The sequence below is a fragment of the Symphalangus syndactylus genome, chromosome 9, assembly GCF_028878055.3.
Source record: "Symphalangus syndactylus isolate Jambi chromosome 9, NHGRI_mSymSyn1-v2.1_pri, whole genome shotgun sequence".
NCBI lineage: Eukaryota > Metazoa > Chordata > Mammalia > Primates > Hylobatidae > Symphalangus > Symphalangus syndactylus.
Window position 1 is genome coordinate 63,608,910 of NC_072431.2, and position 23,702 is coordinate 63,632,611.

General features: G+C 49.1%; 1 protein-coding gene across 6 annotated transcripts; it reads left to right on the forward strand.

Annotated features, from left to right (window-relative positions):
* BCL7B (BAF chromatin remodeling complex subunit BCL7B) lies at window positions 1-23,553 on the forward strand. 6 transcript variants are annotated; one of them, XM_055292930.2, is made up of 6 exons: window positions 1-269; window positions 5,529-5,604; window positions 15,920-16,016; window positions 19,844-20,014; window positions 21,892-21,971; window positions 22,513-23,553. In XM_055292930.2, the coding sequence occupies exons 1-6, from the start codon at window positions 178-180 to the stop codon at window positions 22,603-22,605; spliced, it is 609 nt and encodes a 202-aa protein (XP_055148905.1). In that variant the 5' UTR covers window positions 1-177; the 3' UTR covers window positions 22,606-23,553. The 6 variants fall into 6 exon arrangements, with proteins under 6 accessions (XP_055148905.1, XP_063502498.1, XP_055148906.1 ...); XM_063646428.1 differs by having other exon boundaries at window positions 40-269; window positions 21,667-21,971; XM_055292931.2 differs by having other exon boundaries at window positions 40-269; window positions 21,780-21,971; window positions 22,513-22,590.
* Window positions 23,554-23,702: the final 149 nt, after the last annotated feature.

Genomic DNA, 23,702 nt, shown 5'->3' on the forward strand with positions numbered 1-23,702 from the left:
GAGGCCGCGAGCCCCAAGGGGCGGGCGGGTACGCGCGCTTCCTCGCGCACGCGCGCACGGAGGGGGCGACGGCCGCTGTGACGCTGCGGCGGCGGCGGGCGGGTGGCGGCGCGTGCGGCGCGCGATCCCCGGTGTCTTGGGAGCAGTGCCCCGGCCCTCGCCGCTCCCGCCGCCACCATGTCGGGCCGGTCGGTCCGGGCGGAGACCCGCAGCCGGGCCAAGGACGACATCAAGAAGGTGATGGCGGCCATCGAGAAAGTGCGGAAATGGTGAGGGGCCGGAGCTTAGGGGGCTGGCGGGGGTCGCGGATCCAGGCCCTGAAGAGCGCGGGACTGGCGAGCCGAGTGGGAGCCGACCGGCCGGCGCTGGGGGAGGGGGGTGCGGGAGAAGGCGGGAGGAGGGCGCCGCTGGCGTCGGCGTGAGGTCAGAGGGCGCGCCGGCCGCGGCCAATCAGCGGGCCGCCCGGCTCGCGGGCCCGCCCACCTGCTGCGGCTGCGGCCGCGCGCCGCCCGGGAGGGGATGCCGGCTTCCGGTCCGGACTGGAGCCGCCTGGGCTCGGTGTCTGCGCCCGGCCCAGCCGGGGGCCCGCCCTCCTCTCTTCCTGGGCAGCGGCCCCGCCTGCATTTCCAAGCTTCCTCTTGATAATAGCGAGTAGCCCTGGAGTAGTTTCAGCCCGCCAGGCTGAGCGCTCTGCGTATTCAGGCGTTGAAGTTGGGTGAGTTGCTGGGTTAGTCTATCTGTGAAGGGAGCAAGCCTGGTGTCATCCAGAGGGCAACCCCTCACTTTCCCCCAGTACCCGGCCCCTGCGCCGCGAGCTTGGTAGGCATTTTCTCTTGCTGCCCCGGCGGCTGTCGGGAGAGTCCTTTGCAAACTATGAACCAGCCTCCCTCTAATTTCCCTGCTTCTGCTCTTGCTCATTCCCCAGTCCGTTCATCATTTGCACTGTGTGATTTTATTTTTCTCACTTCCAATTAGCAGAGTGGTCTTTTTAAAGTGCACATCCTTACTTGGGAGGCTGTGGTGGGAGGATTGCTGGGACCCAGGAATTGGAGGCTGCAGTGAGCTATGATCGTGCCACGGCACTCCAGCCTGGGCTACGGAGAGAGACCCCATGTCTAAAATGTTCATGGAAGATGCCGATTGAGCACCTGTTTAATATCCGGAACTCCGATACACACTGTATCGGTGTGTATCGGAGTCATCACATTAAACTTTCACAGCCAAGTTCGTCAGCTCTTTTGTATGGCCAATTACTGCTAATAATTTAAAAACCCAGGTATGGCTAGGTGAGGTGGCTCTGGCATGTAATCCCAGCACTTCGGGAGGCTGAGGCGGGTGGATCGCCTGAGGACAGGAGTTCGAGACCAGCCTGGGCAACATAGTGAGACCCCCATCTCTACAGAAAATAAAAGTTCAAGTAGATGTTGCCTCCCGCCAGGAAGCCTTCCTTAACTCCTCCCACCCCTCACCCTTTACCTCCTTTAAGGTCATTGGTACGTTGGACTTTGTGTGTTTATCTGTCCATTTCCCCACAAGAAGGAAGTTCCTTCTCTTTTTATGTCTGAGGGCTTCAGATATAGTTGGGTTTCAGTATAAATATTAGTTTAACATATTCATGGTTTTCCTCGTCCACCTTTAATTCTCCGAGGTTTTGGTGAAACCTAAGAACAGGTACACCTTTCTCTTCTCCCCATCTTTGACCCCCCGCCCCTAGCAGGCTAGGCTGAAGGGCCATCCCCTGTCACCTGGAACTCTGTACCAGCCTCCCTGTAAACTCTGTGCTTCTGCTCTTGCTCCAGTCTGTTCATTTGCACCGAGTGATTTTATTTTTCTCTTTTCCGAGTAGCAGAGTGATCTTTTTAAAGTGCACAGCCTTATTTGGAAGGCTGTGGTGGGAGGATCGCTGGAGCCCAGGAGTTGAGGCTGCAGTGAACTATGATCATGCCATGGCACTCCAGCCTGGGCAACAGAGCGAGACCCCATCTGTAAAAAATATATATAAAATGTGCATCTTATCCTAGCACCCCTAGTAATGCTTCAGTGATTCCCTTCTTGCTTTTAGGATAAATACTGAAGAAAGCCCTCCTTCCTGCCTTACTTGGCTGGCTCTTTCCCAGGATGCCCACTGTCTTTCCAGTGAAGTCACTCTGCTCTTCCTGCCGCCTGGCATTCTTCCTCTCTCCTCTCCTCCATCTTGCCGAGTTAACTCCTAGCTCAGCTCAAAAGTTGCTTCCTGAGGTTCACCACTTGAGATTCCCAATCTAGATCAAGTCCCCTTCATAGACCTTTCCACGATTGTATTAGATGGATTCATAAGACATTTCCTATATTTGATTTTTTTTTTCTTTTTTTTTTTTTTTTTTGAGACAGAGTCTTACTCTGTCACCCAGGTTGGAGTGCAATGGTGCGATCTTGGCTCACCGCAACCTCTGCTTCTCAGGTTCAAGCAATTCTGCCTCAGCCTCCCGAGTAGCCGATTACAAGTGTACACCACCACACCCAGCTAATTTTTTGTATTTTTGTGGATACCGGGTTTCACCATGTTGGCCAGGCTGGTCTTGAACTCCTGACTTCCAAGTGGTCCTCCCACCACGACCCCCCAAAGTGCTGGGATTACAGATGTGAGCCACTGTGCCTGGCCTCCTGTATTTGACTAATTAACCTACAAAAATGGCAATTTGATATGGTTAAACCTGATGATTAAGTGACTAATCTTGAATTGAGCTATTCATGTCTGTTTCCAGATATAAGACAGGGTCTGTGAGGGCAGGGACTGTGGCTCTTGTTCCCTGCATCACCAGGGCCTAGCACAGCCTGTTGTGTACTAATTGGTTGAATAAATGAGAAAATGGAGTGGTCTGTTCAGGAATTAATTCTAGTTATTTTCTAAGACTTTAATTCGCTCCTTCTGTTACATCACAGTCTGTTTACACTCCCGGTTTTTTTTTTGTTTTTTTTTTGAGACCTAGTCTTGCTCTGTCGCCCAGGCTGGAGTGCAGTGGCGTGGTCTTGGCTCACTGCAGTCTCCGTCTCTGGGGTTCAAGCAATTCTTCTGCCTCAGCCTCCTGAGTAGTCGGGACTACAGGTGTGTGCCACCATGCCCAGCTAATTTTTGTATTTTTAGTGAGGACAGTATTTCACCATGTTGCCCAGGCTGGTCTCGAACTCCTGGGCTCAAGTGATCCACCCACCTCAGCCTTCCAAAGTGCTGAGGTTGCAGGTGTAAGCCACCGTGCCCGGCCCTATCATGTCATCATTTGCTGAACAGCATCAACAACTACAACAGCAGTTGCTTTTTTTTTTGCTTTTTTGTGACTTCACATTTGGACTTGACTCTTTGAGAAGTTGGCTCAGATCTGTGACAAAGCAGTTTCCTGCATTTGGCCCTTGTTCCTACTGACAGCAAGTACCTCTTAAGGTATCGGTGGACCTTAAAATAAGCAAATTTGTTCCCTGCCTGCGTGTTTAGGGAATAACCTTTTTGGAATGAAGGAGAGGCTGGGCACGGTGGCTCATGCCTGTAATCCCAGCACTTTGGGAGGCTGAGGCAAGAGGATCACTTGAGCCCAGGAGTTCAAGACCAACCTGGGCAACATGGTGAAACCCTATCCTTACTAAAAATACAAAAAATTAGCTGGGCATGGTGGCCTGTAGTCCCAGCTACTTGGGAGGCTGAGATGGGAGATTCACCTGAGCCTGGGATTTTGAGGCTGCAGTGAGCGGTGATCACGCCACTGCACTCCAGCCTGGGTGACAGAGGGAGACCCTATCTCAAAAAAAAAAAAAGTAGTCTCCTTTGTTCTATCTCCTTCACACATTTGTTTGCAGACCTCAAAGGCGCTCTGTGGGTAAGCTCAGAACAGTGGCATTCTAATCTGGTGTAGATAGTTGGGGGTCCTTAGTCATTTAGAGAGTGACCTTGTGCAAGACTTACCCCTTGGCTTATTTCGTGAGTATAGTGGACTGATAAACTCTGCCATTTTCACCCCTTTGGAACACAGCAAGAGCCAAAAGGATTTCTATAAAGCTTTGAACTTCAAAGTTGAAATTTAAAAATTTCTTTAGACTAGTTTTCTTTTCTTTTCTTTTTTTTTTTTTTTTTTTTTTTTTGAGATGGAATCTCGCTCTGTCACCCAGGCTGGAGTGCAGTGGCATGATCTCGGCTCACTGCAACCTCCGCCTCTCGGGTTCAAGCAATTCTCCTGCCTCAGCCTCCTGAGTAGCTGGGACTACAGGCGCGTGCCACCACACCCGGCTAATTTTTTGTATTTTTAGTAGAGATAGGGTTTCACCGTGTTAGCTAGGATGGTCTCAATCTCTTAACCTCGTGATCCGCCCGCTTCGGCCTCCCAAAGTGCTGGGATTACAGGTGTGAGCCAGCGTGCCTGGCCTAGTTTTCTTTTTCTTTACGCAGTCTTAGTAACCTAGAAAGGGAAAGGATCCTAACATTTCACACCCACCACGCCATACCCCTCAGCAGCGGGTGTCTCTCCTGGGATTGTTTGTCCCTTGGAAGGATCTTTAAATGGACACAGGAGGCCAGGTGTGGTGGCTCATTCCTGTAATCCCAGCATTTGGGGAGGCCAAGGTGGGCAGATTGCTTGAGGCCAAGAGTTCAAGACCAGCATGGGCAACAAAGAGAGACCCCACCCCCACCCCAACCGTCTCTACAAAAAATAAAAATTTGACTGGGTGTGGTGGCGTGCGCCTCTAGTCCTGGCTACTCAGGAGGCGGAGGTGGAAGGATTGCTTGAGCCCAGGAGGTCAAGGCTGCAGTGAGTTATGATTATGCCACTTCACTCCAGCCTGGGAGGCAGAACAAGACCCTGTCTCACTAAAACAAACAAAAAAAGGAATGTAGTAATAGAACTCATATATTTGGTAAAGAGAAAAGCACACAAAGTAACTCGCATGCAAGTAAAAAAGAATATGGTGCTGTGTGTGCTACCTTCCAGCTTTATGTCTCACATCTTTCTTTTCTTTTTTTTTCTTTTGAGATAGGGTCTCTGTTGCCCAGGCTGGAGTGTGGTGGTGTGATCTCAGTTTACTGCAACCTCTGCCTCCTGGGCTCAAGGGATCCTCCCACCTTAGCCTCCCAAGTAGCTGGGATTATAGGGACACACTACCACGCCCAGCTACTTTTTGTATTTTTTTGTAGTGACGGGGTTTCACCATGTTGGCCAGGATGGTCTCGAACTCCTGACCTCAAGCGATCTGCCCACCTCAGCCACCCAAAGTGTTGGGTTTACAGGCGTGAGCCACTGCGCCTGGCCTGTATTTTTTTTTTTAGAGATGAGGTCTCGCTAAATTACCCAGGCTGTTCTCAAACTCCTAGGCTTGAGTGATCCTCCTGCCTCAGCCTCTCAAAGTGCTGGGATTACAGGTGTGAGCTACCATACCTCACCAAGCGGAAGTTCAGAAGGATTCCAGATTGAAGGAATGATCTTCTGAGCAGTAGAAAAGCACAAGTGATGAACAGAAAACACATTGCATTGTTTTATCTGTTCTAAGAAGTGTCTTTCTTTTAGGGAGAAGAAGTGGGTGACTGTGGGTGACACATCCCTGAGGATATTTAAGTGGGTTCCTGTGACAGACAGCAAGGAGGTAAGTGTGGAAGAAAATCAAAAGGTACCATTTTCTTTATTTCTTTATTTGATTGCCTCTTTTTTTGGGGGCGGGGGACGGAGTCTCGCTCTGTCACCCAGGCTGGAGTGCAGTGGCATGATCTTGGCTCACTGCAACCTCCGCCTCCTGGGTGCAAGCAATTCTTTGCCTCAGCCTCCCGAGTAGTTGGGGTTACAGGCATCTGCCACCACGCCTAGCTGATTTTTGTATTTTTAGTAGAGACGGGGTTTCACCATGTTGGTGAGGCTGGTCTTGAACTCCTGACCTCGTGATCCACCTGCCTCAGCCTCCCAAAGTGCTGGGATTACAGGCGTGAGCCACTGCACCCAGCCTAATTGCCTCTTAATTAAAGGAATTTATTTCCCCAGAATTGAGTGGAAAATACTTCAAGGCACCCTGTTATTGGTCCATGCAAGGCCTCTCTTTATTATTTTCCTTCTTTATTCGTTTCCCTTAACCCAAGCCTCTTTTCCAGGGCTTGACAAACTACAGCCCTGGCGTATTCCTTACGTTTGTCAGTATAGTTCTATTAGAACATAAGTGGCTGGGCCTGGTGGCTCACGCCTGTAATCCCAGCACTTTGGGAGGCCAAGGCGGGCAGATCACTTGAGGTCAGGAGTTCGAGACCAGCCTGGCCAACATAGTGCAACCCCCATCTCTACTAAAAATACAAAAAAATTAGCTGGGCCTGCTGGCAGGCGCCTGTAATCCCAGCTACTTGGGAGGCTGAGGCAAGGAGAATTGCTTGAACCTGTAAGGCAGAGGTTGCAGCGAGCCAAGATCCCGCCACTGCACTCCGGCCTGGGCAACAGTGTGACACTCCGTCTCAAAACAAACAAACAAACAAAAAAACAAACACGTAAGTATGCCCACTGATTTCCTTATTGTCTGTGGTGCTTTTGAATTACGATGGCAGATTGAGTGGTTGCCATAAGGCCAAATGGCGCATAAAACCTAAAATATTTATCATCTGACCCTTTAAGAGAAAGTTTGCTGATACTTGCTCTTATGCGATTAGTCCCCCACTGTATTGTGTGTATCATATGTATATACATCTTTCTAATTCTGGTGTAGGCCTTTGTGATTCATCTTTGTTGGATGTATTTGGATACCTGTATATTCTTTAAAAATACATAGCATTGTTTCATATGTGTATTTTTGTTTTTGTTTTTGTTTTTGTTTTTTTTTTTTTTTTGAGACGGAGTCTCACTCTGTCGCCCAGGCTGGAGTGCAGTGGCGCAATCTCGGCTCACTGCAAGCTACGCCTCCCGGCTTCATGCCATTCTCCTGCCTCAGCCTCTCCGAGTAGCTGGGACTACAGGCGCCCGCCACCACGCCCGGCTAATTTTTTTGTATTTTTTAGTAGAGACGGGGTTTCACCGTGGTCTCGATCTCCTGACCTCGTGATCTGCCCGCCTTGGCCTCCCAAAGTGCTGGGATTACAAGCATGAGCCACCGTGCCCGGCATATTTTTGTTTTTAAACAAAACTTACATATGTACAGTATTTTGCCAGAACCTCTTTGTATTCTCTTTGGTTCAACTTTGGTTTTTTTCTTTGGGGTTGTTTTTTTGTTTTTTTTTGTTTTTTTTTGAGACGGACTCTCGCTCTGTCACCCAGGCTGGAGTGCAATGGTGCAACTTCAGCTCACTGCAACCTCCACCTCCCAGGTTCAAGCGATTCCCCTGCCTCAGCCTCCTGAGTAGCTGGGATTACAGGCACCTGCCACCACGCCTGGCTAATTTTTGTATTTTTAGTAGAGACGGGTTTCACCGTGTTGGCCAGGTTGGTCCCAAACTCCTGACCTCAAGTAATCCGCCCACCTTGGCCTCCCGAAGTGCTGGGATGACAGGCATGAACCACCTCGCCTGGCCCAACCTTGTTTTGAGAACCCTCCATGTATCTGTAAATATAAATCGAATTATTACCTTTGACTCATGCATTGCATGAGTTATCTACATATTTTCTGGGTGATAAATACCCAGATTGTTTCCAACTTTATTTTTTCTAATTGTTTTTTAAATTTTCAAATATAAAACACATACAGAGAAGTATATAAAACATAAATGTACAGTGTATGAATAAATATAAAGCTAACACCCTTGTGAGAACCACTCAGTGCAAAACATAGAGCTTTGCCAAGACCCCAGCAGACTTCTCTGCAGCTCTTCTCATCCTCTTCCTCCTGCCCCTCTAAAGGTAATCAGTCTCCTACTTTTGCTTTTCTTACCACTTCTCCAGTCATTCATAAACAGTTTTTCCTTTATTATTATTTTTGAGATTTTTTTCCAGAGACAAAATCTCACTATGTCACCCAGGCTGGAGTGCAGTATCATGATCTCACCTCACTGGAGCCTTGACCTCCCAGGCTCAAGCAATCCTCCCACCTCAGCCTCCTGAGAAGCTGGGACCACAGGCACGTGCCATCATGCCCAGCTAATTTTTTTTCTTTCTTTTTTTTTGTTTTGGAGAGATGGGAGTTTGCTATATCAGCCTAGGCTGATAGGTCTCAAATTCCTGGGATCAAATGATCTTCCCACCTCAGCCTCCCAAAGTGGTGGGATTATAGGCATGAGCCATTGTCCCCACCCTTTTTCCTTTTTTAGAGATGTGGGGTCTCTCTTTGTTGCCCAGGCTGGATTTGAACTTTTGGGCTCAAGCGATCTTAGCCTCCCAAATAGCTGGGATTACAGGCATGTGCCACTGCAGCAGCCTCTAACATTTTGAGCGTTATGGAAACAGCAAGATGAAAGTATCAATTTTCGTGTGTCTTGTTTCTTTTGCTCAGCATTATGTTTGTAAAATGCATCCATGTTGTCCTTGGAGTTATCCATTCCTTTTCATTGCTCTCTATGCTGTATTTTGCTGCATATTCATCACATGGCTAAGTGTAGTTTATTTTTCTGGTTCTCCTGTAGATATTGAGGTTGTCCACAGTTAGGGCCAATAGGAACAATGCCCCTGTGAGCATTCTTGTTCAGAATCCACATCAACATGGACATGAGTTTTCCTAGGATATATTCTTGGAAGGAAGTGGCTGGGTCTTAGGGTATGTATGTTTTGACCTATATTAGCTGATGCTAAACTATTTTCTGAAATGGTAGTTGGACCAATTTATATTCCCACCAGAAACAAGAGTTTTCTTTTTTGGGGTTTTGTTTGTTTGTTTTGAGACAGAGTTTTTCTTCTCTTGCCTAGGCTGGAGTGCAATGGCTCAATCTCGGCTCACTGCAGCCTCTGCCTCCCGGTTTCAAGCGATTTTCCTGCCTCAGCCTCCCGAGTAGCTGGGATTACAGGCTTGCGCCACCACATCTGGCTAATTTTATATTTTTAGTAGAGACTAGGTTTCTCCATGTTGGTCAGGCTGGTCTTGAACTCCCGACCTCAGATGATCCGCCCGCCTCAGCCTGCCAAAGTGCTGGGATTACAGCCGTGAGCCACCGTGCCTGGCCTGCTCCTTTTTAAATTATTATTATTATCTTTTTTTTTTTTTTTTTTTTTTTTTTTTTTTTGAGACGGAGTTTCGCTCTCTCACCCAGGCTGGAGTGCAGTGGCGCGATCTCGGCTCACTGCAAGCTCCGCCTCCCGGGTTCACGCCATTCTCCTGCCTCAGCCTCTCCGAGTAGCTGGGACTACAGGCGCCCGCCACCACGCCCGGCTAATTTTTTTTTGTATTTTTAGTAGAGATGGGGTTTCACCGTGGTCTCAATCTCCTGACCTCGTGATCCGCCCGCCTCGGCCTCCCAAAGTGCTGGGATTACAAGCGTGAGCCACCGCGCCCGGCCCAAATTATTATTATTATCTTTTAAGACAGGGTTTCAATCTGTCGCCCAGGCTGGAATGCAGTGATGTAATCTCGGTTTACTTCTACCTTCATCTCCTGGGCTCAAGTGATCCTCCCACCTCAGCCTCCTGAGTAGCTGGGACTACAGGCACATGCCACCACATCCAGCTAATTTTTGTTGTTGTTGTTTCTTTATTTTGTTTTGTTTTTTCGAGACAGAGTCTCACTCTGCTGCTCAGGCTGGAGTGCAGTGGTGCGATCTGAGCTCACTGCAACCTCCGCCTCCCAGGTTCAAGCGATTCTCCTGCCTCAGCCTCCAGAGTAGCTGGGATTACAGGCACGTGCCACCAGGCCCGGCTAATTTTTGTATTTTTAATAGAGATGGGGTTTTACCATGTTGGCCGGGATGGTCTCGATCTCCTGACCTCGTGATCTGCCCACCTCCGCCTCCCAAAGTGCTAGGATTACAGACGTGAGCCACTGCTCCCAGCCTTGCCTAGAATTTCATGCACGTACATTTTTTTTTTTTTTTGAGACAGGGTGTCACTCTGAGGCTGGAGTGCAGTGACGTAATCTTGGCTCACTGCAGCCGCCGCCTCCTGGGTGCAAGCAATTCCGGTGCCTAGCCTCCCAGGTAGCTGGAACTACAGGTGCATGCCGCCACACCCAGCCTAATTTTTGTATTTTTTGGTAGAGACGGGGGTTTCACGATGTTGGCCAGGCTGGTCTTGAACTCCTGACCTTAAGTGATTTGCCCATCTCGGCCTCCCAAAGTGCTGGGGTTACAGGCGTGAGCCACTGTGCTCAGCCTCATGCACCGACTTCTTACTGTTTTCTCCTGCATTTGTTTTTCTTTTTGCTAGAATACATCCTTCAGGAGTTTTGCCAAAGAGAGCTTCTGTGGGGAAAACTTTCTGAAAATATCTTTGTTTCACTTTCATGTTGAAAATTGATAGGCCGGGCGCGGTGGCTCACGCTTGTAATCCTAGCACTTTGGGAGGCCGAGGCGGGTGGATCACGAGGTCAGGAGATCGAGACCACAGTGAAACCCCGTCTCTACCAAAAATACAAAAAATTAGCCGGGCGTGGTGGCGGGCGCCTGTAGTCCCAGCTACTCAGAGAGGCTGAGGCAGGAGAATGGCGTGAACCCGGGAGGTGGAGCTTGCAGTGAGCCGAGATTGCGCCACTGCACTCCAGCCTGGGCGACAGAGCAAGACTCCGTCTCAAAAAAAAAAAAAAAAAAAAGAAAATTGATGATTTTACCTGTATATGAAATTCTGGGTTCAAAATTATTTTCTTTTTCTTTTTTTTTTTTTTTTTTTTTTGAGACGGAGTCTCGCTCTGTCGCCCAGGCTGGAGTGCAGTGGCGCAATCTCGGCTCACTGCAAGCTCCGCCTCCCGGGTTCATGCCATTCTCCTGCCTCAGCCTCTCCGAGTAGCTGGGACTACAGGCGCCCGCCACCACGCCCGGCTAATTTTTTTTTTGTACTTTTATTAGAGACGGGGTTTCACCGTGGTCTCGATCTCCTGACCTCGTGATCCGCCTGCCTCGGCCTCCCAAAGTGCTGGGATTACAAGCGTGAGCCACCGCGCCCGGCCTCAAAATTATTTTCTTTCAGCACTTTGAAGCTATTACTCAATTGTACATCCAGTGTTGCTGTTAAGAAATGTGATGTTATTCCCATGCTTGAGTCTTTGTAGGTGATCCACTTGGCTTCCTGGAAACTTTAGCATTTCTTCTATCTTTGATCTCCTAGGAATTCCCTCAAAATACCCTGTAATGTTTCTTTTCTTTTTTTTTTTTTGAGACTGTCTCACTCCATAGCTCATGCTGGAGTACAGTGGTACAATGATGGTTCACTGTAGCCTCGAACTCCTGGGCTCAAGAAATCCTTATGTCTCCACCTCCCAAGTAACTAGGACTACAGGCACGTGCCACCACGCCTGGCAGACTTTTAAATTATTTGTAGAGACAGGGTCTCACTGTACTGCCCAGGCTGGTCTCAAACTCCTAGGCTCAAGCGATCCTTCTGCCTTGGCCTCCCAAAGTGCTGGGATCACAGGTGTGAGCCACTGCACCCACGCAACTGCTTGCTTGTTTGCTTGCTTGCTTGCTTGCTTGCTTTCTTTTTCTCTTTCTTTTCTTTCTTTCTTTTTTTTTTTTTTTTTTGAGACAGAGTTTCGCTCTTGTTGCCCAGGCTGGAGTGCAATGGCACAATCTTGGCTCACCGCAACCTCCACCTATCAGGTTCAAGTGATTCTCCTGCCTCAGCCTCCCAAGTAGAGCTTGCGCCACCATGCCCAGGTACTTTTGTATTTTTAGTAGAGATGGGGTTTCTCCATGTTGTCAGGCTGCTTTTTTTTTTTTTGAGACAGAGTCTCACTCTGTCGCCCAGGCTGGAGTGCAGTGGCACGATCTCAGCTCACTGCAAGCTCTGCCTCTGCCTCCCGGGTTCACACCATTCTCCTGCCTCAGCCTCCCGAGTAGCTGGGACTACAGGTGCCCGTCACCATGCCCAGCTAATTTTTTGTATTTTTAATAGAGATGGGGTTTCACCAGGATGGTCTCGATCTCCTGACCTCAAATGATCCGCCCGCCTCGGCCTCCCAAAGTGCTGGGATTACAGGCATGAGCCACCGCGCCTGGCCACCTGCTTTATTTCTTAACTTTTCTCCATTCATTTCCTTTCTTATCTTTTCCTGGTGCATTCTGAGCTTCTCAACGCAGTTTTTGCTCATTAATCTTTTTATTTAGCTGTATGTATTTCAATTAACCTCATACACTTAATTTTTATTTGAGCAATTATATTTTTCATAACAAATTGCCTCAATTGGTTCTTCCTCAAAACAACTTTTTTTTTTTTTTTGGGGGGGGACAGAGTCTTGCTGTGTCACCCAGGCCGGAGTGCAGTGGCATGATCTCATCTCACTGCAGCCTCCACTTTGCAGGTTCAAATGAGTCTCCTGCCTCAGCCTCCTGAGTAGCTGGGATTACAGGCATGTGCCACCATGTCCAGCTAATTTTTTTCTATTTTTAGTAGAGACAGGTTTCACCATGTTGCCTAGGCTGGTCTCAAACTCCTGACCACAAGTGATCTGCCTGCCTTGGCCTCCCAAAGTGCTGGGATTATAGGCATGAGTCACTGCCCCTGGCTAAAACAACTTTTCAATATTATCCTTATCTTTCTGAGCAAATCTATGTTTAATTTCAGTTCTTCTCCGGCCGGGCGCGGTGGCTCACGCTTGTAATCCCAGCACTTTGGGAGGCCAAGGCGGGCGGATCACGAGGTCAGGAGATCGAGACCACAGTGAAACCCCATCTCTACTAAAAATACAAAAAATTAGCCGGGCGCGGTGGCGGGCGCCTGTAGTCCCAGCTACTCGGAGAGGCTGAGGCAGGAGAATGGCGTGAATCCGGGAGGTGGAGCTTGCAGTGAGCCGAGATCGCGCCACTGCACTCCAGCCTGGGTGACAGAGCGAGACTCCGTCTCAAAAAAAAAAAAAAAAAAAAAAAAAAAAAAAAATTTCAGTTCTTCTGCTCCTTCTGGTATAGACTGTTCTGTTCATCAGGGTGCCTGTGTTCCTCCAGTCTCTGGTGAGTTTTATCGGTGCACTCACCTTTTATTCCCTTGGGACTCTCAATTGCATTGGCTGGTAATGTGTAACTATGAGGAGGACTGAAGCCAGCTGTAGTTTTCCTTTTTTTTTTTTTTTTGAGACGGAGTCTCACTCTGTCACCCAGGTTCGAGTGCAGTGGCACAATCTTGGCCCACTGCAAGCTCCACCTCCCAGGTTCACGCCATTCTGCTGCCTCAGCCTCCCGAGTAGCTGGGACTACAGGCACCTGCCACCACGCCTGGCTAATTTTTTTGTATTTTTAGTATAGGCAGGTGAAAACCATGTTACCCAGGATGGTCTCAATCTCCTGACCTCGTGATCTGCCTGCCTCAGCCTCCCATAGTGCTGGGATTACAGGCGTGAGCCACCACGCCTGGCTAGTTTTCCTTTCTGTAAATGAATTTAGGAGGTCGAGTTTAGCCTCAGGGTTCAGCCTCTCCCTTTTGCTCTCTGCTGTCCTCTCTGGCTCCAGGGAACCTCCTAGCACCAACCCTATGGACTCTGCCTTTATCTGAGAGCAGCCATCCCAAGAAGTTCTAGGATGCCAAACTCATGGAGTTGATGGGGTGTGGTTCTGGAGCAACTGTTTATTCCCCATCCAGCCTGGCTCTGGCCATTACCCACAGGGGTCAAAGGTCAAGCAGTTAAATCTCTTGGGCATTGTGTATAGATAGGAGTAGACACTGCTAGAAAACCCCCTTTCCTTGGCCAAGTGCGGTGGCTCACGCCTGTAATCTCAACACTTTGGGAGGCTGAGGCGGGTGGATCACAAGGCCAGGAGATCGAGACCATTCTGTCTAACATGGTGAAACCCCATCTCTACTAAAAAATACAAAAAATTAGCCGGGCGTGGTAGCGGGCGCCTGTAGTCCCAGCTACTCAGGAGGCTGAGGCAAGAGAATGGCTGAACCTGGGAGGTGGAGCTTGCAGTAAGCCGAGATTGCGCCACTGCACTCCAGCCTAGGTGACGGAGCAAGACTCTGTCTCAAAAAACAAACAAACAAAAAATTAAGTTATTAACAAAAATTATGTTACTAATATAATGCATCTACCAGAAATGTATAAAAAGTGTGAACTGGTAAATTTGAGGATACTCAGATTTAAACTTTTGGCTTTTGGGATGCTTTTATTTTCATATGCTTGGATTTACTCTGGGCTTTTTTTTTTTTTTTTTTTTGAGATAGGATCTAACTCTGTTGTCCAGGCTGGAGTGCACAGTCACAGCTCACTGCAGCCTCAAACTCTCAGGCTCAAGCGGTCCTCCCACCTCAGCCTTCTCAGTAGCTGAGACCATCAGCCTATGCCACCATACATGGCTAATTTTTTATTTTTTTGTAGAGATGGGGTCTTACTATGTTGCCCAGGCTGGTCTCAAACTCCTGGGCTCAAGCGATCTTCCCACCTCCACCTCCTCAAGTGCTGGGATTACAGGCATGAGCCACTGTGCCTGGCCCTTGGGCTTTCTTGTTGCAAGCTGGTGCTTACCTGCCCACTGTGGTTGCCCTGCACTTATAACCTACATCTTTCTTGCAACAAATGTTATAGGTAAAAATAAACATGGGGTGATCATTTTGCTTTTGGGTTTTTTTGTTTGTTTCTTTTTGAGATAGAGTTTCGCTCTTTTGCCCAGGCTGTTATGAAGTGGCGAAATCTCGGCTTACTGCAACCTCCACCCCCCAGGTTCAAGCAACTCTCCTGTCTCAGCCTCCAGAGTAGCTGGGATTACAGGCACATGCCACCACGCCAGGCTAATTTTTGTATATTTATTTATTTATTTATTTTTATTTTTATTTTTATTTTTTTTGAGACGGAGTGTCGCCCTGTCACCCAGGCTGGAGTGCAGTGGCACGATCTCGGCTCACTGCAAGCTCTGCCTCCCAGGTTCACGCCATTCTCCTGCCTCAGCCTCTGGAGTAGCTGGAACTAAGGCACCCGCCACCATGCGTGGCTCATTTTTTTTGTATTTTTTTTAGTAGAGACAGGGTTTCACCGTGTTAGCCAGGATGGTCTCGATCTCCTGACCTCGTGATCTGCCTGCCTTGGCCTCCCAAAGTGCTGGGATTACAGGCGTGAGCCACCGTGCCCTGCTATTTATTTATTTATTTATTTTATTTTTTGTTTTATTTTATGTTTTTTTAGATGGAGTCTCACTCTGTAGTCCAGGCTGGAGTGCAGTGGTGCCATCTTGGTTCACTGCAACCTCCACCTCAAGCAATTCTCCTGCCTCAGCCTCCCAAGTAGCTAGGATTATAGGCACGTGCCACCACACTCGGCTGATTTTTGTATTTTTAGTAGAGACAGGGTTTCACAGTGTTTGCCAGGCTGATCTCGAACTCCTGACCTCAGGTGATCCATGCGTCTTGGCCTCCCAAAGTGCTGGGATTACAGGCATGAACCACTGTGCCCGGCCGGGGTGATCATTTTGAATGGATGAGGATGACGGATCAAGAATAGAGCCAGCCTGGGCCCATTTGTCCTGTCACTGTCTGTGTTACATGAGGTTCCTTCTTCTCTCACTTTTTTCCCACTCTGCTACTGAAACAGGAATCTTTCTCAAATGAGTGTTTTGTATTTCTTGCCCATTCGTATAGAGAAGGGTTGCCGTGATTAGGGCAGGAGAGGGATACTATAGGATGTTCTAGTTGAAGTATATGTATCTGCCTGTTGCTTATGATTCACAATATTCTTGCTGGAAGGGTTCATTTTTCTGAGGCTTGAGGAGAAGTGCCTTGTCCAGGATTCTGTTCTTCCTTAGGTCCTTGGATTCTCAAGCTGCTGCTGTTTTTCCTGTTCACTCCTAATCCAGACCTCTGTGGTCTGTCACATAGCACCCTCCTCCCTCTCTGAGTCTCCTGCTTGGCTCTGTCATATTCCTCTTTTTTTCCTTTTCTAGAAAGAAAAGTCAAAATCGAACAGTTCAGCAGCCCGAGAACCTAATGGCTTTCCCTCTGATGCCTCAGCCAATTCCTCTCTCCTTCTTGAATTCCAGGGTGAGTTGCATCTCTGTGTCTTCCTTGCAGGAGAACGAAAATTTGGATGAACGCATTAATAAGAAGAATTGGCCAGGTGCATTGACTCACACCTGTAACCCCAGCACTTTGGGAGTCTGAGGTGGGCAGATCACCTGAGGTCAGGAGTTCAAGACGAGCCTGGCCAATATGGTGAAACCCAGTCTCTACTAAAAATACAAAAAATTAGCTGAGCGTGGTGGCGCGTGCCTGTAATCCCAGCTACTCGGGAGTCTGAGACAGGAGAATCGCTTGAACCCAGGAGGTGGAGGTTGCGGTGAGCCGAGGTCGCACCGCTGCACTCCAGCCTGGGCTGCAGAGTGAGACTCTGTCTCAAAAAAAAAAAAAAAAAAAAAAAGAATCCTGTGTATCAATTCAGTGCCTGCTGTTTCGCTGGCATTTTGCTAGGCACTTGACCTAAATCTTTTCATTTAAACTTCACAATAACTCTGCAAGATAGGTAATGGTATCGTCATTTTCCAGTTAAGGAAACTGAGGCTCAGAGAGGTTAAGTTACTTGTCTAAAGTTACATAACTTGTAAGTGACAGACTCCATGTCAGGTCCTGGTTGTCTGAATCAGAAGCTTTTTTTTAGATTGTGCTTCATTTTTTATTTTTTGTGGAGACAGAGCCTGGCTATGTTGCCCAGGCTGGTTGTGAACTCCTGGCCTCAAGCAGTCCCCCGGCCTTGACCTCCCAAGGTACAAGCATGAGCCACTGCACCTGGCCTAGACTGTATGTTTTATCATAGTCGCTTAGAGTAGGCTACCCAAAGCCGAAGCTTCTGCCTACCCACTGTTAGGACATGTTCTGGGGCCGGGCGCGGTGGCTCACGCCTGTATTCCCAGCACTTTGGGAGGCCGAGGCGGGCGGATCACGAGGTCAGGAGATCGAGACCATCCTGGCTAAAACGGTGAAACCCCGTCTCTACTAAAAATACAAAAAATTAGCAGGCGTGGTGGCGGGCGGCTGTAGTCCCAGCTACTCGGGAGGCTGAGGCGGGAGAATGGCGTGAACCCGGGAGGCGGAGCTTGCAGTGAGCCAAGATTGCGCCACTGCACTCCAGCCTGGGCCACAGAGCGAGACTCCGTCTCAAAAAAATAAATACATAAAATAAAAATAGGACATGTTCTGCGTCCTAAACCAATCCTGCCGGGTCATCACCGTAGTCATGATACTGCCTTTTACACCTACCTGCTAGGTACTGTCTACGAAGCACTTTCACTTTACTTTCTCATTTTTACCATGTATCAGCCTGTGATATAAACCAGGCAGTTATTATCATCCCTATTTAAGAAAACTGATGCTCAGGGAGGAATAGTGTTTTGCCTAAGCTCAAAAGTAACAGCTTTATTCATTTGGTAACAAAATGCTACTTCCATTTTAGTGTGGGTATTAAAGGTCTTTGTAGGAGTCAAGACTAGTGTGAGTTTATGACTTTCTCTTCAAAACCAGACTCGGGCTAACCCAGCGTGTAGTTATCCCTTCCCCACCTCTTTCCCAGGCCCCACCAAGGTCAACCATGTGCTGTTGGAAAGAGAACACCAATGTGTGTTCAGTAGTCAGAAAGCTCTGGGAGACATATGAGGCTCCATTTCCTCAGTCTGGCCACCATCTCCTCCTTTTCATTTAGTAAACACTTAATGAACTCCTACTGTATGCAGGTACCATGCATTGCACTGGGGAGTCAAGGACAAGTGAGCCACAGAGCCTGTCCACAGAGGCTCATGGGAGGAAGCACATGTGCGAAATGATAAATGTAGGCGTGCACAGGCTATCATAGGGGAGTAAGAGAGGGTGGGCATTTCCACCCATGCAAGCCAGGGAGGCAGAGCTCTGCGGAAGAAGTGATGTCGGGGCTGTGTTGAGAGGTCTGAGGCTTTCCAGGACAAGAGAAGGCAGCCTAGCCAAGGAACAGCTGGGCAGAAGCACCCATGCATGACGAAGCTCTTGGGTTAGGGTCCAGCCTGCCTGGAGCTGAGGATGCTTGTAGGAGAACAGTAGGCACTGAGGCCGGAGATCAGAAAAGACTTCCTATGTTGCGATAAGGCCAGCTCGTGCCTGTCCTAAGAAGTACTAGGTATGGCTGGGCGTGGTGGCTCATGCCTGTAATCCCAGCACTTTGGGAGGCTGAGGCAGGTGGATTACCTGAGGTCAGGAGTTCGAGACTGGCCTGACCAACATGGTGAAACCCCGTCTCTAATAAAAATACAAAATTACCCGGGCGTGGTGGCGCGTGCCTGTAATCCCAGCTACTTGAGAGGCCGAGGCAGGAGAATCAGTTGAACCCAGGAGGCAGAGGTTGTGGTGAGCTGAGATAGCACCATTGCACTCCAGCCTGGGCAACAAGAGCAAAACTCTGTCTCAAAAAAAAAAAAAAAAAAAAAAACCAAATACCGGGTATGACATTTCTCCCTTAGGCAGCAGTGGAGCGTCAAAGGGTTTAGAAAGGTCTCTCTGACAGTGGTTTGCAGTTCAGTTTAAGGTACATGAGACTGGAGGCAGGGCAGTGAGGTAGGTGGCTGTTGCAGGAGGCCAGGCTGGAGATGATGAGGCTTGAACTGAAGCAGTAGGAGAGGAAGGAATGAGCACAAATGATACCAGAGCAGGAGGGGGAAACACTTTGGTGACTGGCTGCTGTAGGTGTGGCGGAGGAATGCATTGGTGACTCTTACTTTTTTCTTTTTTTTAATTATTATTTTTATTTTTTGAGATGGAATCTCACTGTGTCACCCAGGCTATAGTGCAATGGCACGATCTCAGCTCACTGCAATCTCCACCTCCCGGGTTCAAGTGATTTTCCTGCCTCAGCCTCCCAAGTAGCTGAGATTACAGGCGTGTGCCATCATGCCCAGCTAATTTTTGTATTTTCAGTAGAGATGGGGTTTCACCATGTTGGCCAGGCTGGTCTCGAACTTCTGACCTCAAGTGATCTGCCCACCTTGGCCTCCCAAAGTGCTGGGATTACAGGCGTGAGCCACCACACTCAGCCTGGTAACTCTTTTTTTTTTTTTTTGAGACAGAGCCTCATTCTGTCGCTCAGGCTGTAGTGCAATGGTGCGATCTCGGCTCACTGCAAGCTCCGCCTCCCAGATTCACGCCATTCTCCTGCCTCAGCCTCCCGAGTAGCTGGGACTACAGGTGCCCGCCACCACAGCTGGCTAATTTTTTGTACTTTTTAATAGAGATGGGGCTTCACTGTGTTAGCCAGGATGGTCTCGATCTCCTGACCTTGTGATCTGCCCACCTCGGCCTCCCAAAGTGCTGGGATTACAGGTGTGAGCCACCGTGCCTGGCCTTGGCCTGGTAATGCTTAATTAAGTTTTGCACCTTAGTGGTGACTTTAAGCCTTCAGGCAGAACTCCCAGGTGCTAATCCATCAGTCCTTGGGGCAGTCAGGCAGCCGAAGCCTGAGCTCACCACCTTCAGACACCACCAGCCTCCTTCAGATGCCCAAGGGTGCCTGACAAATGTCATTTTCTACACATCTTACAATGTGAGAAGGATTGAGAAGTACTGACCAGAGACACAGCTACACCCCTCCCTTCCACAAGCTGCAATCAGTGGATAATAAAGAAGAGTTTAATAAGCATATCTTGACCTTCCTGAAGTGTAATGTTGCATAAACATAAAGATGCTGGCTGCCTCTGGTGCTTAGACTCTATGTCGTGTAGGCCAGGCACAATGATTATTATACTCAGTTGTATCCTTGGCTGCCTAACGTGATGCCAGGCCCTTGGCTCTGTCAGAGTTCCTCTTGAGGAAAATGACCATGCTCAGCTGCTGCCTTTGTTCTGTTTGGTTTTTAGACGAAAACAGCAACCAGAGTTCCGTGTCTGATGTCTATCAGCTTAAGGTGGACAGCAGCACCAACTCAAGCCCCAGCCCCCAGCAGAGTGAGTCCCTGAGCCCAGCACACACCTCCGACTTCCGCACGGATGACTCCCAGCCCCCAACCCTGGGCCAGGAGATCCTGGAGGGTGAGTCGTGGTTGGCCGAGGATGAGTTTCCTAGAAGGGCCTTGCTTTCTGCTCTTGCTGCATCTCATCTTTAGAGTAACAGGCTCGAGAGAGCACCTCAGAGCCAGGCAGCACCAAGCCCTTTCTCAATAGCTTAGGAATGATTATATTTTCCCCTTTCACAGAGTGAAGGGAGAAAACAAGCATTAGAGTTGAGTGCCAGGCTCTGTGGAAGGAACTTGAATATTTGACGCCTGGTATAATTCTCTCAAAAATCCTGTGAGGTGGCAACTATTGTCTTCTTTTACAGATGAGGAAAATGGACATTAAAGGCTTAGAAAGGTTAAATTGGGCTGGGCACGGTGGCTCACACCTGTAATCCCAGCACTTTGGGAGGTCGAGGTGAGTGGGTCACTTGAGGCCAGGAGTCCAAGACCAGCCTGACCAACATGCCAAAACCCTGTCTCTACTAAAAACATAAAAAATTTAGTTGGGCGTGGTGGCATGTGCCTGTAATCCCAGCTACTCCGGAGGCTGAGGCAGAAGAATCACTTGAACCCAAGAAGCAGAGGTTACAGTGAGCTGAGATCACACCAGTGCATTCTTGCCTGGGCAACAGAGTGAGACTCCATCTCAAAAAAAAAAAAAAAAAACAAAGGCCTGGCACTGTGGCTCACGCCTGTAATCCTAGCACTTTGGGAGGCCGGAGTGGGTGGATCACCTGAGGTCAAGAGTTAGAGACCAGCCTGACCAACATGGTGAAACCCCATCTCTACTAAAAATACAAAAATTAGCCAGGCGTGGTGGCACATGCCTGTAATCCCAGCTACTCTGGAGGCTGAGGCAGGAGAATCACTTGAACCCAGGAGGCAGAGGTTGCAGTGAGCCGAGATCGCACCACTGCACTCCAGCCTGGCGACAGAGCTAGACTCCATCTCAAAAAAAAACAGAGAGAAAGGTTAAATTGCTTGTCTAAGATCACATAGCCAGTCTAGTAACTGTTGGAATGAATGTCACTTTAAGTCCTTCTATTTTCAGCATTTATGCTGTTTGCATTACATGCTAAATTTTTTTCCCTTTCCTTTTTTTTTTTTTTTTTTTAAGAGATAGGGTCTTGCTCTGTTGCCCAGGCTAGAATGCAGTGGCTGAATCCTAGCTCACAGCAGTCTTGAACTCCTGGGGTCAAGTGATCCTCTTGCCTCAGACTCCATAGTAGTAGGACTGTAGGCCTTTGCCACTTTGCCTGGCTATCTTTTAATTTTCTGTAGAAATGGGGTCTCACTGTATTGCCCAGGCTGGTCTTGAACTCCTGGGCTTCAAGTGATCCTCCCACCTCAGCCTCCAGAATAGCTGGGATTATAGGCGTGAGCCACCACGTCCCGCCGAGGTTTCTTGTTGTAATATGGACATATAGACGTGTCTTAGGCCCTTTTTACCTTCTCCTGTGCTGTGACCCGTTAACAGCCAACTACAAAATGGAACTTGTTTCTCCGTGGGAAATGCCAATTGTAGTTAATATTTATTGTATTCTTACTATTTGGCATGTGCTGTTCTTAGCTCCTGTGTTTACTTCGTCTTGTCCTCATAGCAACTCTCAGAAAACTGGGAGACTGAGTTAGAGTTGTGATGTTTGGGCTGGAGGATGACAAGATGAGCTGCTTTGTCGGTTCCAGATATCTCCAGCCCAGCAGAGATGGCCCTCTGCAGTCTAGCCGTATTTTGCCCTTCCACCATTCATGGCTGTGACCTGGTCCAGCTGGGCCCTGAATGGATGTTTGCTTCTCAGGCCAGTATTCTCCCCTCCTCACCAAGCCACCTCCACACAGCTCTAAGGAAGCTCCCCCAGGTCCAGGCCTCAGGGGAGCCCTGCCCTCAGGCCGACCCTGCTGCCTTTTCAGAGCCCTCCCTGCCCTCCTCGGAAGTTGCTGATGAACCTCCCACCCTCACCAAGGAAGAACCAGTTCCGCTAGAGACACAGGTAAGCAGTCACTTTGGATTTTCCAGTTTTTTGTTTTTTTGGTTTCTCGCTGTTGCCCAGACTAGAGTGCGGTGGCGCGATCTTGGTGCACTGCAACATCCGCTGCCTCCCAGGTTCAAGCGATTCTCCTGTTTCAGCCTCCTGAGTAGCTGGGATTACAGGCCCCCGCCACCACACCACCACACCTGGCTAATTTTTGTATTTTTAGTAGAGACAGGGTTTCACCATGTTGGCCCGGCTGGTCTCGAACTCTTGAGCTCAAGTGATCCACCCATCTCAGCCTCCCAATGTGCTGGGATTATAGGCGTGAGCCACTGTGCCCGGCCAGGCTTCCCAGTTTCTAAGTCAAAAAACCAGGAAAGACTGTGGATGTGGACTTGGATCTGCAGCCCTGGAAATGAGTCCCAGGGTTGTAGGCAGAGGAGGAAGTTTGATCATCTGCTGGAAGGAGCAGAGTGGGCATCCCATTATAATTAGGGTGGGTGGGAATGTTCTGGTTGGGAGGGGTGGCCCTGTCATTCCATGATCTGCCTACTCCTAGGTCGTCGAGGAAGAGGAAGACTCAGGTGCCCCGCCCCTGAAGCGCTTCTGTGCGGACCAACCCACAGTGCCCCAGACGGCATCAGAAAGCTAGCACCGTCCTGGCCCTCCACCTCCTGGCCCTGCCTCTATTTATTGCATTCTGGTTCTGGCCGCGCTGCATTGCTGGGGTAAGGGCAAGCACTGGGGTCAAGAGCCTGCACACATGAGCCTTCCGGGCTGGAAGGCTGGCGTAGGACTTGGGGCTGTAGCATCATCTTCCCGACCCTGGCACCTGTGTCTACTTGCTCCCGAGAAGAGGAGCGCTCATGTCTTTTTTGCACCCCAAGTTGGCTGGAGCATCGGCCGCCCCAAGATTCATCTGTCACCTCCAGGCAGCAGTCTCTGCTCCAGAACCTCCGGACGGAGCTGCTGGCAGCTTCTGCGAGAAGAGAGAGATGTGGAAGGCACCCTCTAGAAGAGACCGTGCCTTGGGTTACTTGAACTTGAATGGAGACTATAGACTCCCGGACTTTCCCCTAGGACTGGGGGCCCTGTAGGCTGCTGTTGGAGGAGGACTGGGTAGAGACGTTGGAGGGAAGGGAAGGACTTTTCTCCACACAAGGGCAGAGAGTCCGTCTAGATTTCTTGCTGTCCTGCCAGTTCCGCCAATGCCTGAGGTGGTCCTGCCTCTCACGAGCACCCTAGCTGCTGACAGCCCTTTGTGGCCGCCGTCCCCATCCCCTGCCCTCAGCACACACGTCTGCACACACGCAGCTTTCTTTGTTCTCACTTGTACCTGTCATTCCAGCATTCCTGCCTCCTGTCACAAACTGCCCCAGCAAGAATTTGAGGTTCTGACAACAGTACCCATCCCCCACAGTACCCCTTCAGCTCGGTTTTTAGAAAGCTCCTTTTCTTTGAAATCTGCATGTTGAATTGAACTTTGTGATTTTATTTTTTGTTTCAAAAAAGTTTAAGAAAATGGAAATGGGCAACAGTGAGTGAAGACATATTTTAGCACTGAATAGAATATTTTTAAAATTAAACTATTTGAAATATGTCCTGTTGGTATCTGAGTGCTTCCTTCTTGAAGGTTGCAGGGTGGGGTGGGGGCGGTGGCTGAGTGCTTGTGGGGTCACTGTGGGCTGGGCCTGCCCATCCTTTCACTCCCACAGTGTGGACTTCATGACAGTGATTTCCAGCCTCCCT

What these genes read in the sequence shown, in the direction of transcription:
- BCL7B (XM_063646428.1), top strand. Translation starts at nt 178, where the DNA reads ATGTCGGGCCGGTCGGTCCGGGCGGAGACCCGCAGCCGGGCCAAGGAC. An exon ending in ATCGAGAAAGTGCGGAAATG is followed by an intron (nt 270 to 5,528) that starts GTGAGGGGCCGG and finishes TCTTTCTTTTAG; the next exon opens with GGAGAAGAAGTGGGTGACTG. An exon ending in GGGCCAGGAGATCCTGGAGG is followed by an intron (nt 20,015 to 21,666) that starts GTGAGTCGTGGT and finishes TGTCGGTTCCAG; the next exon opens with ATATCTCCAGCCCAGCAGAG.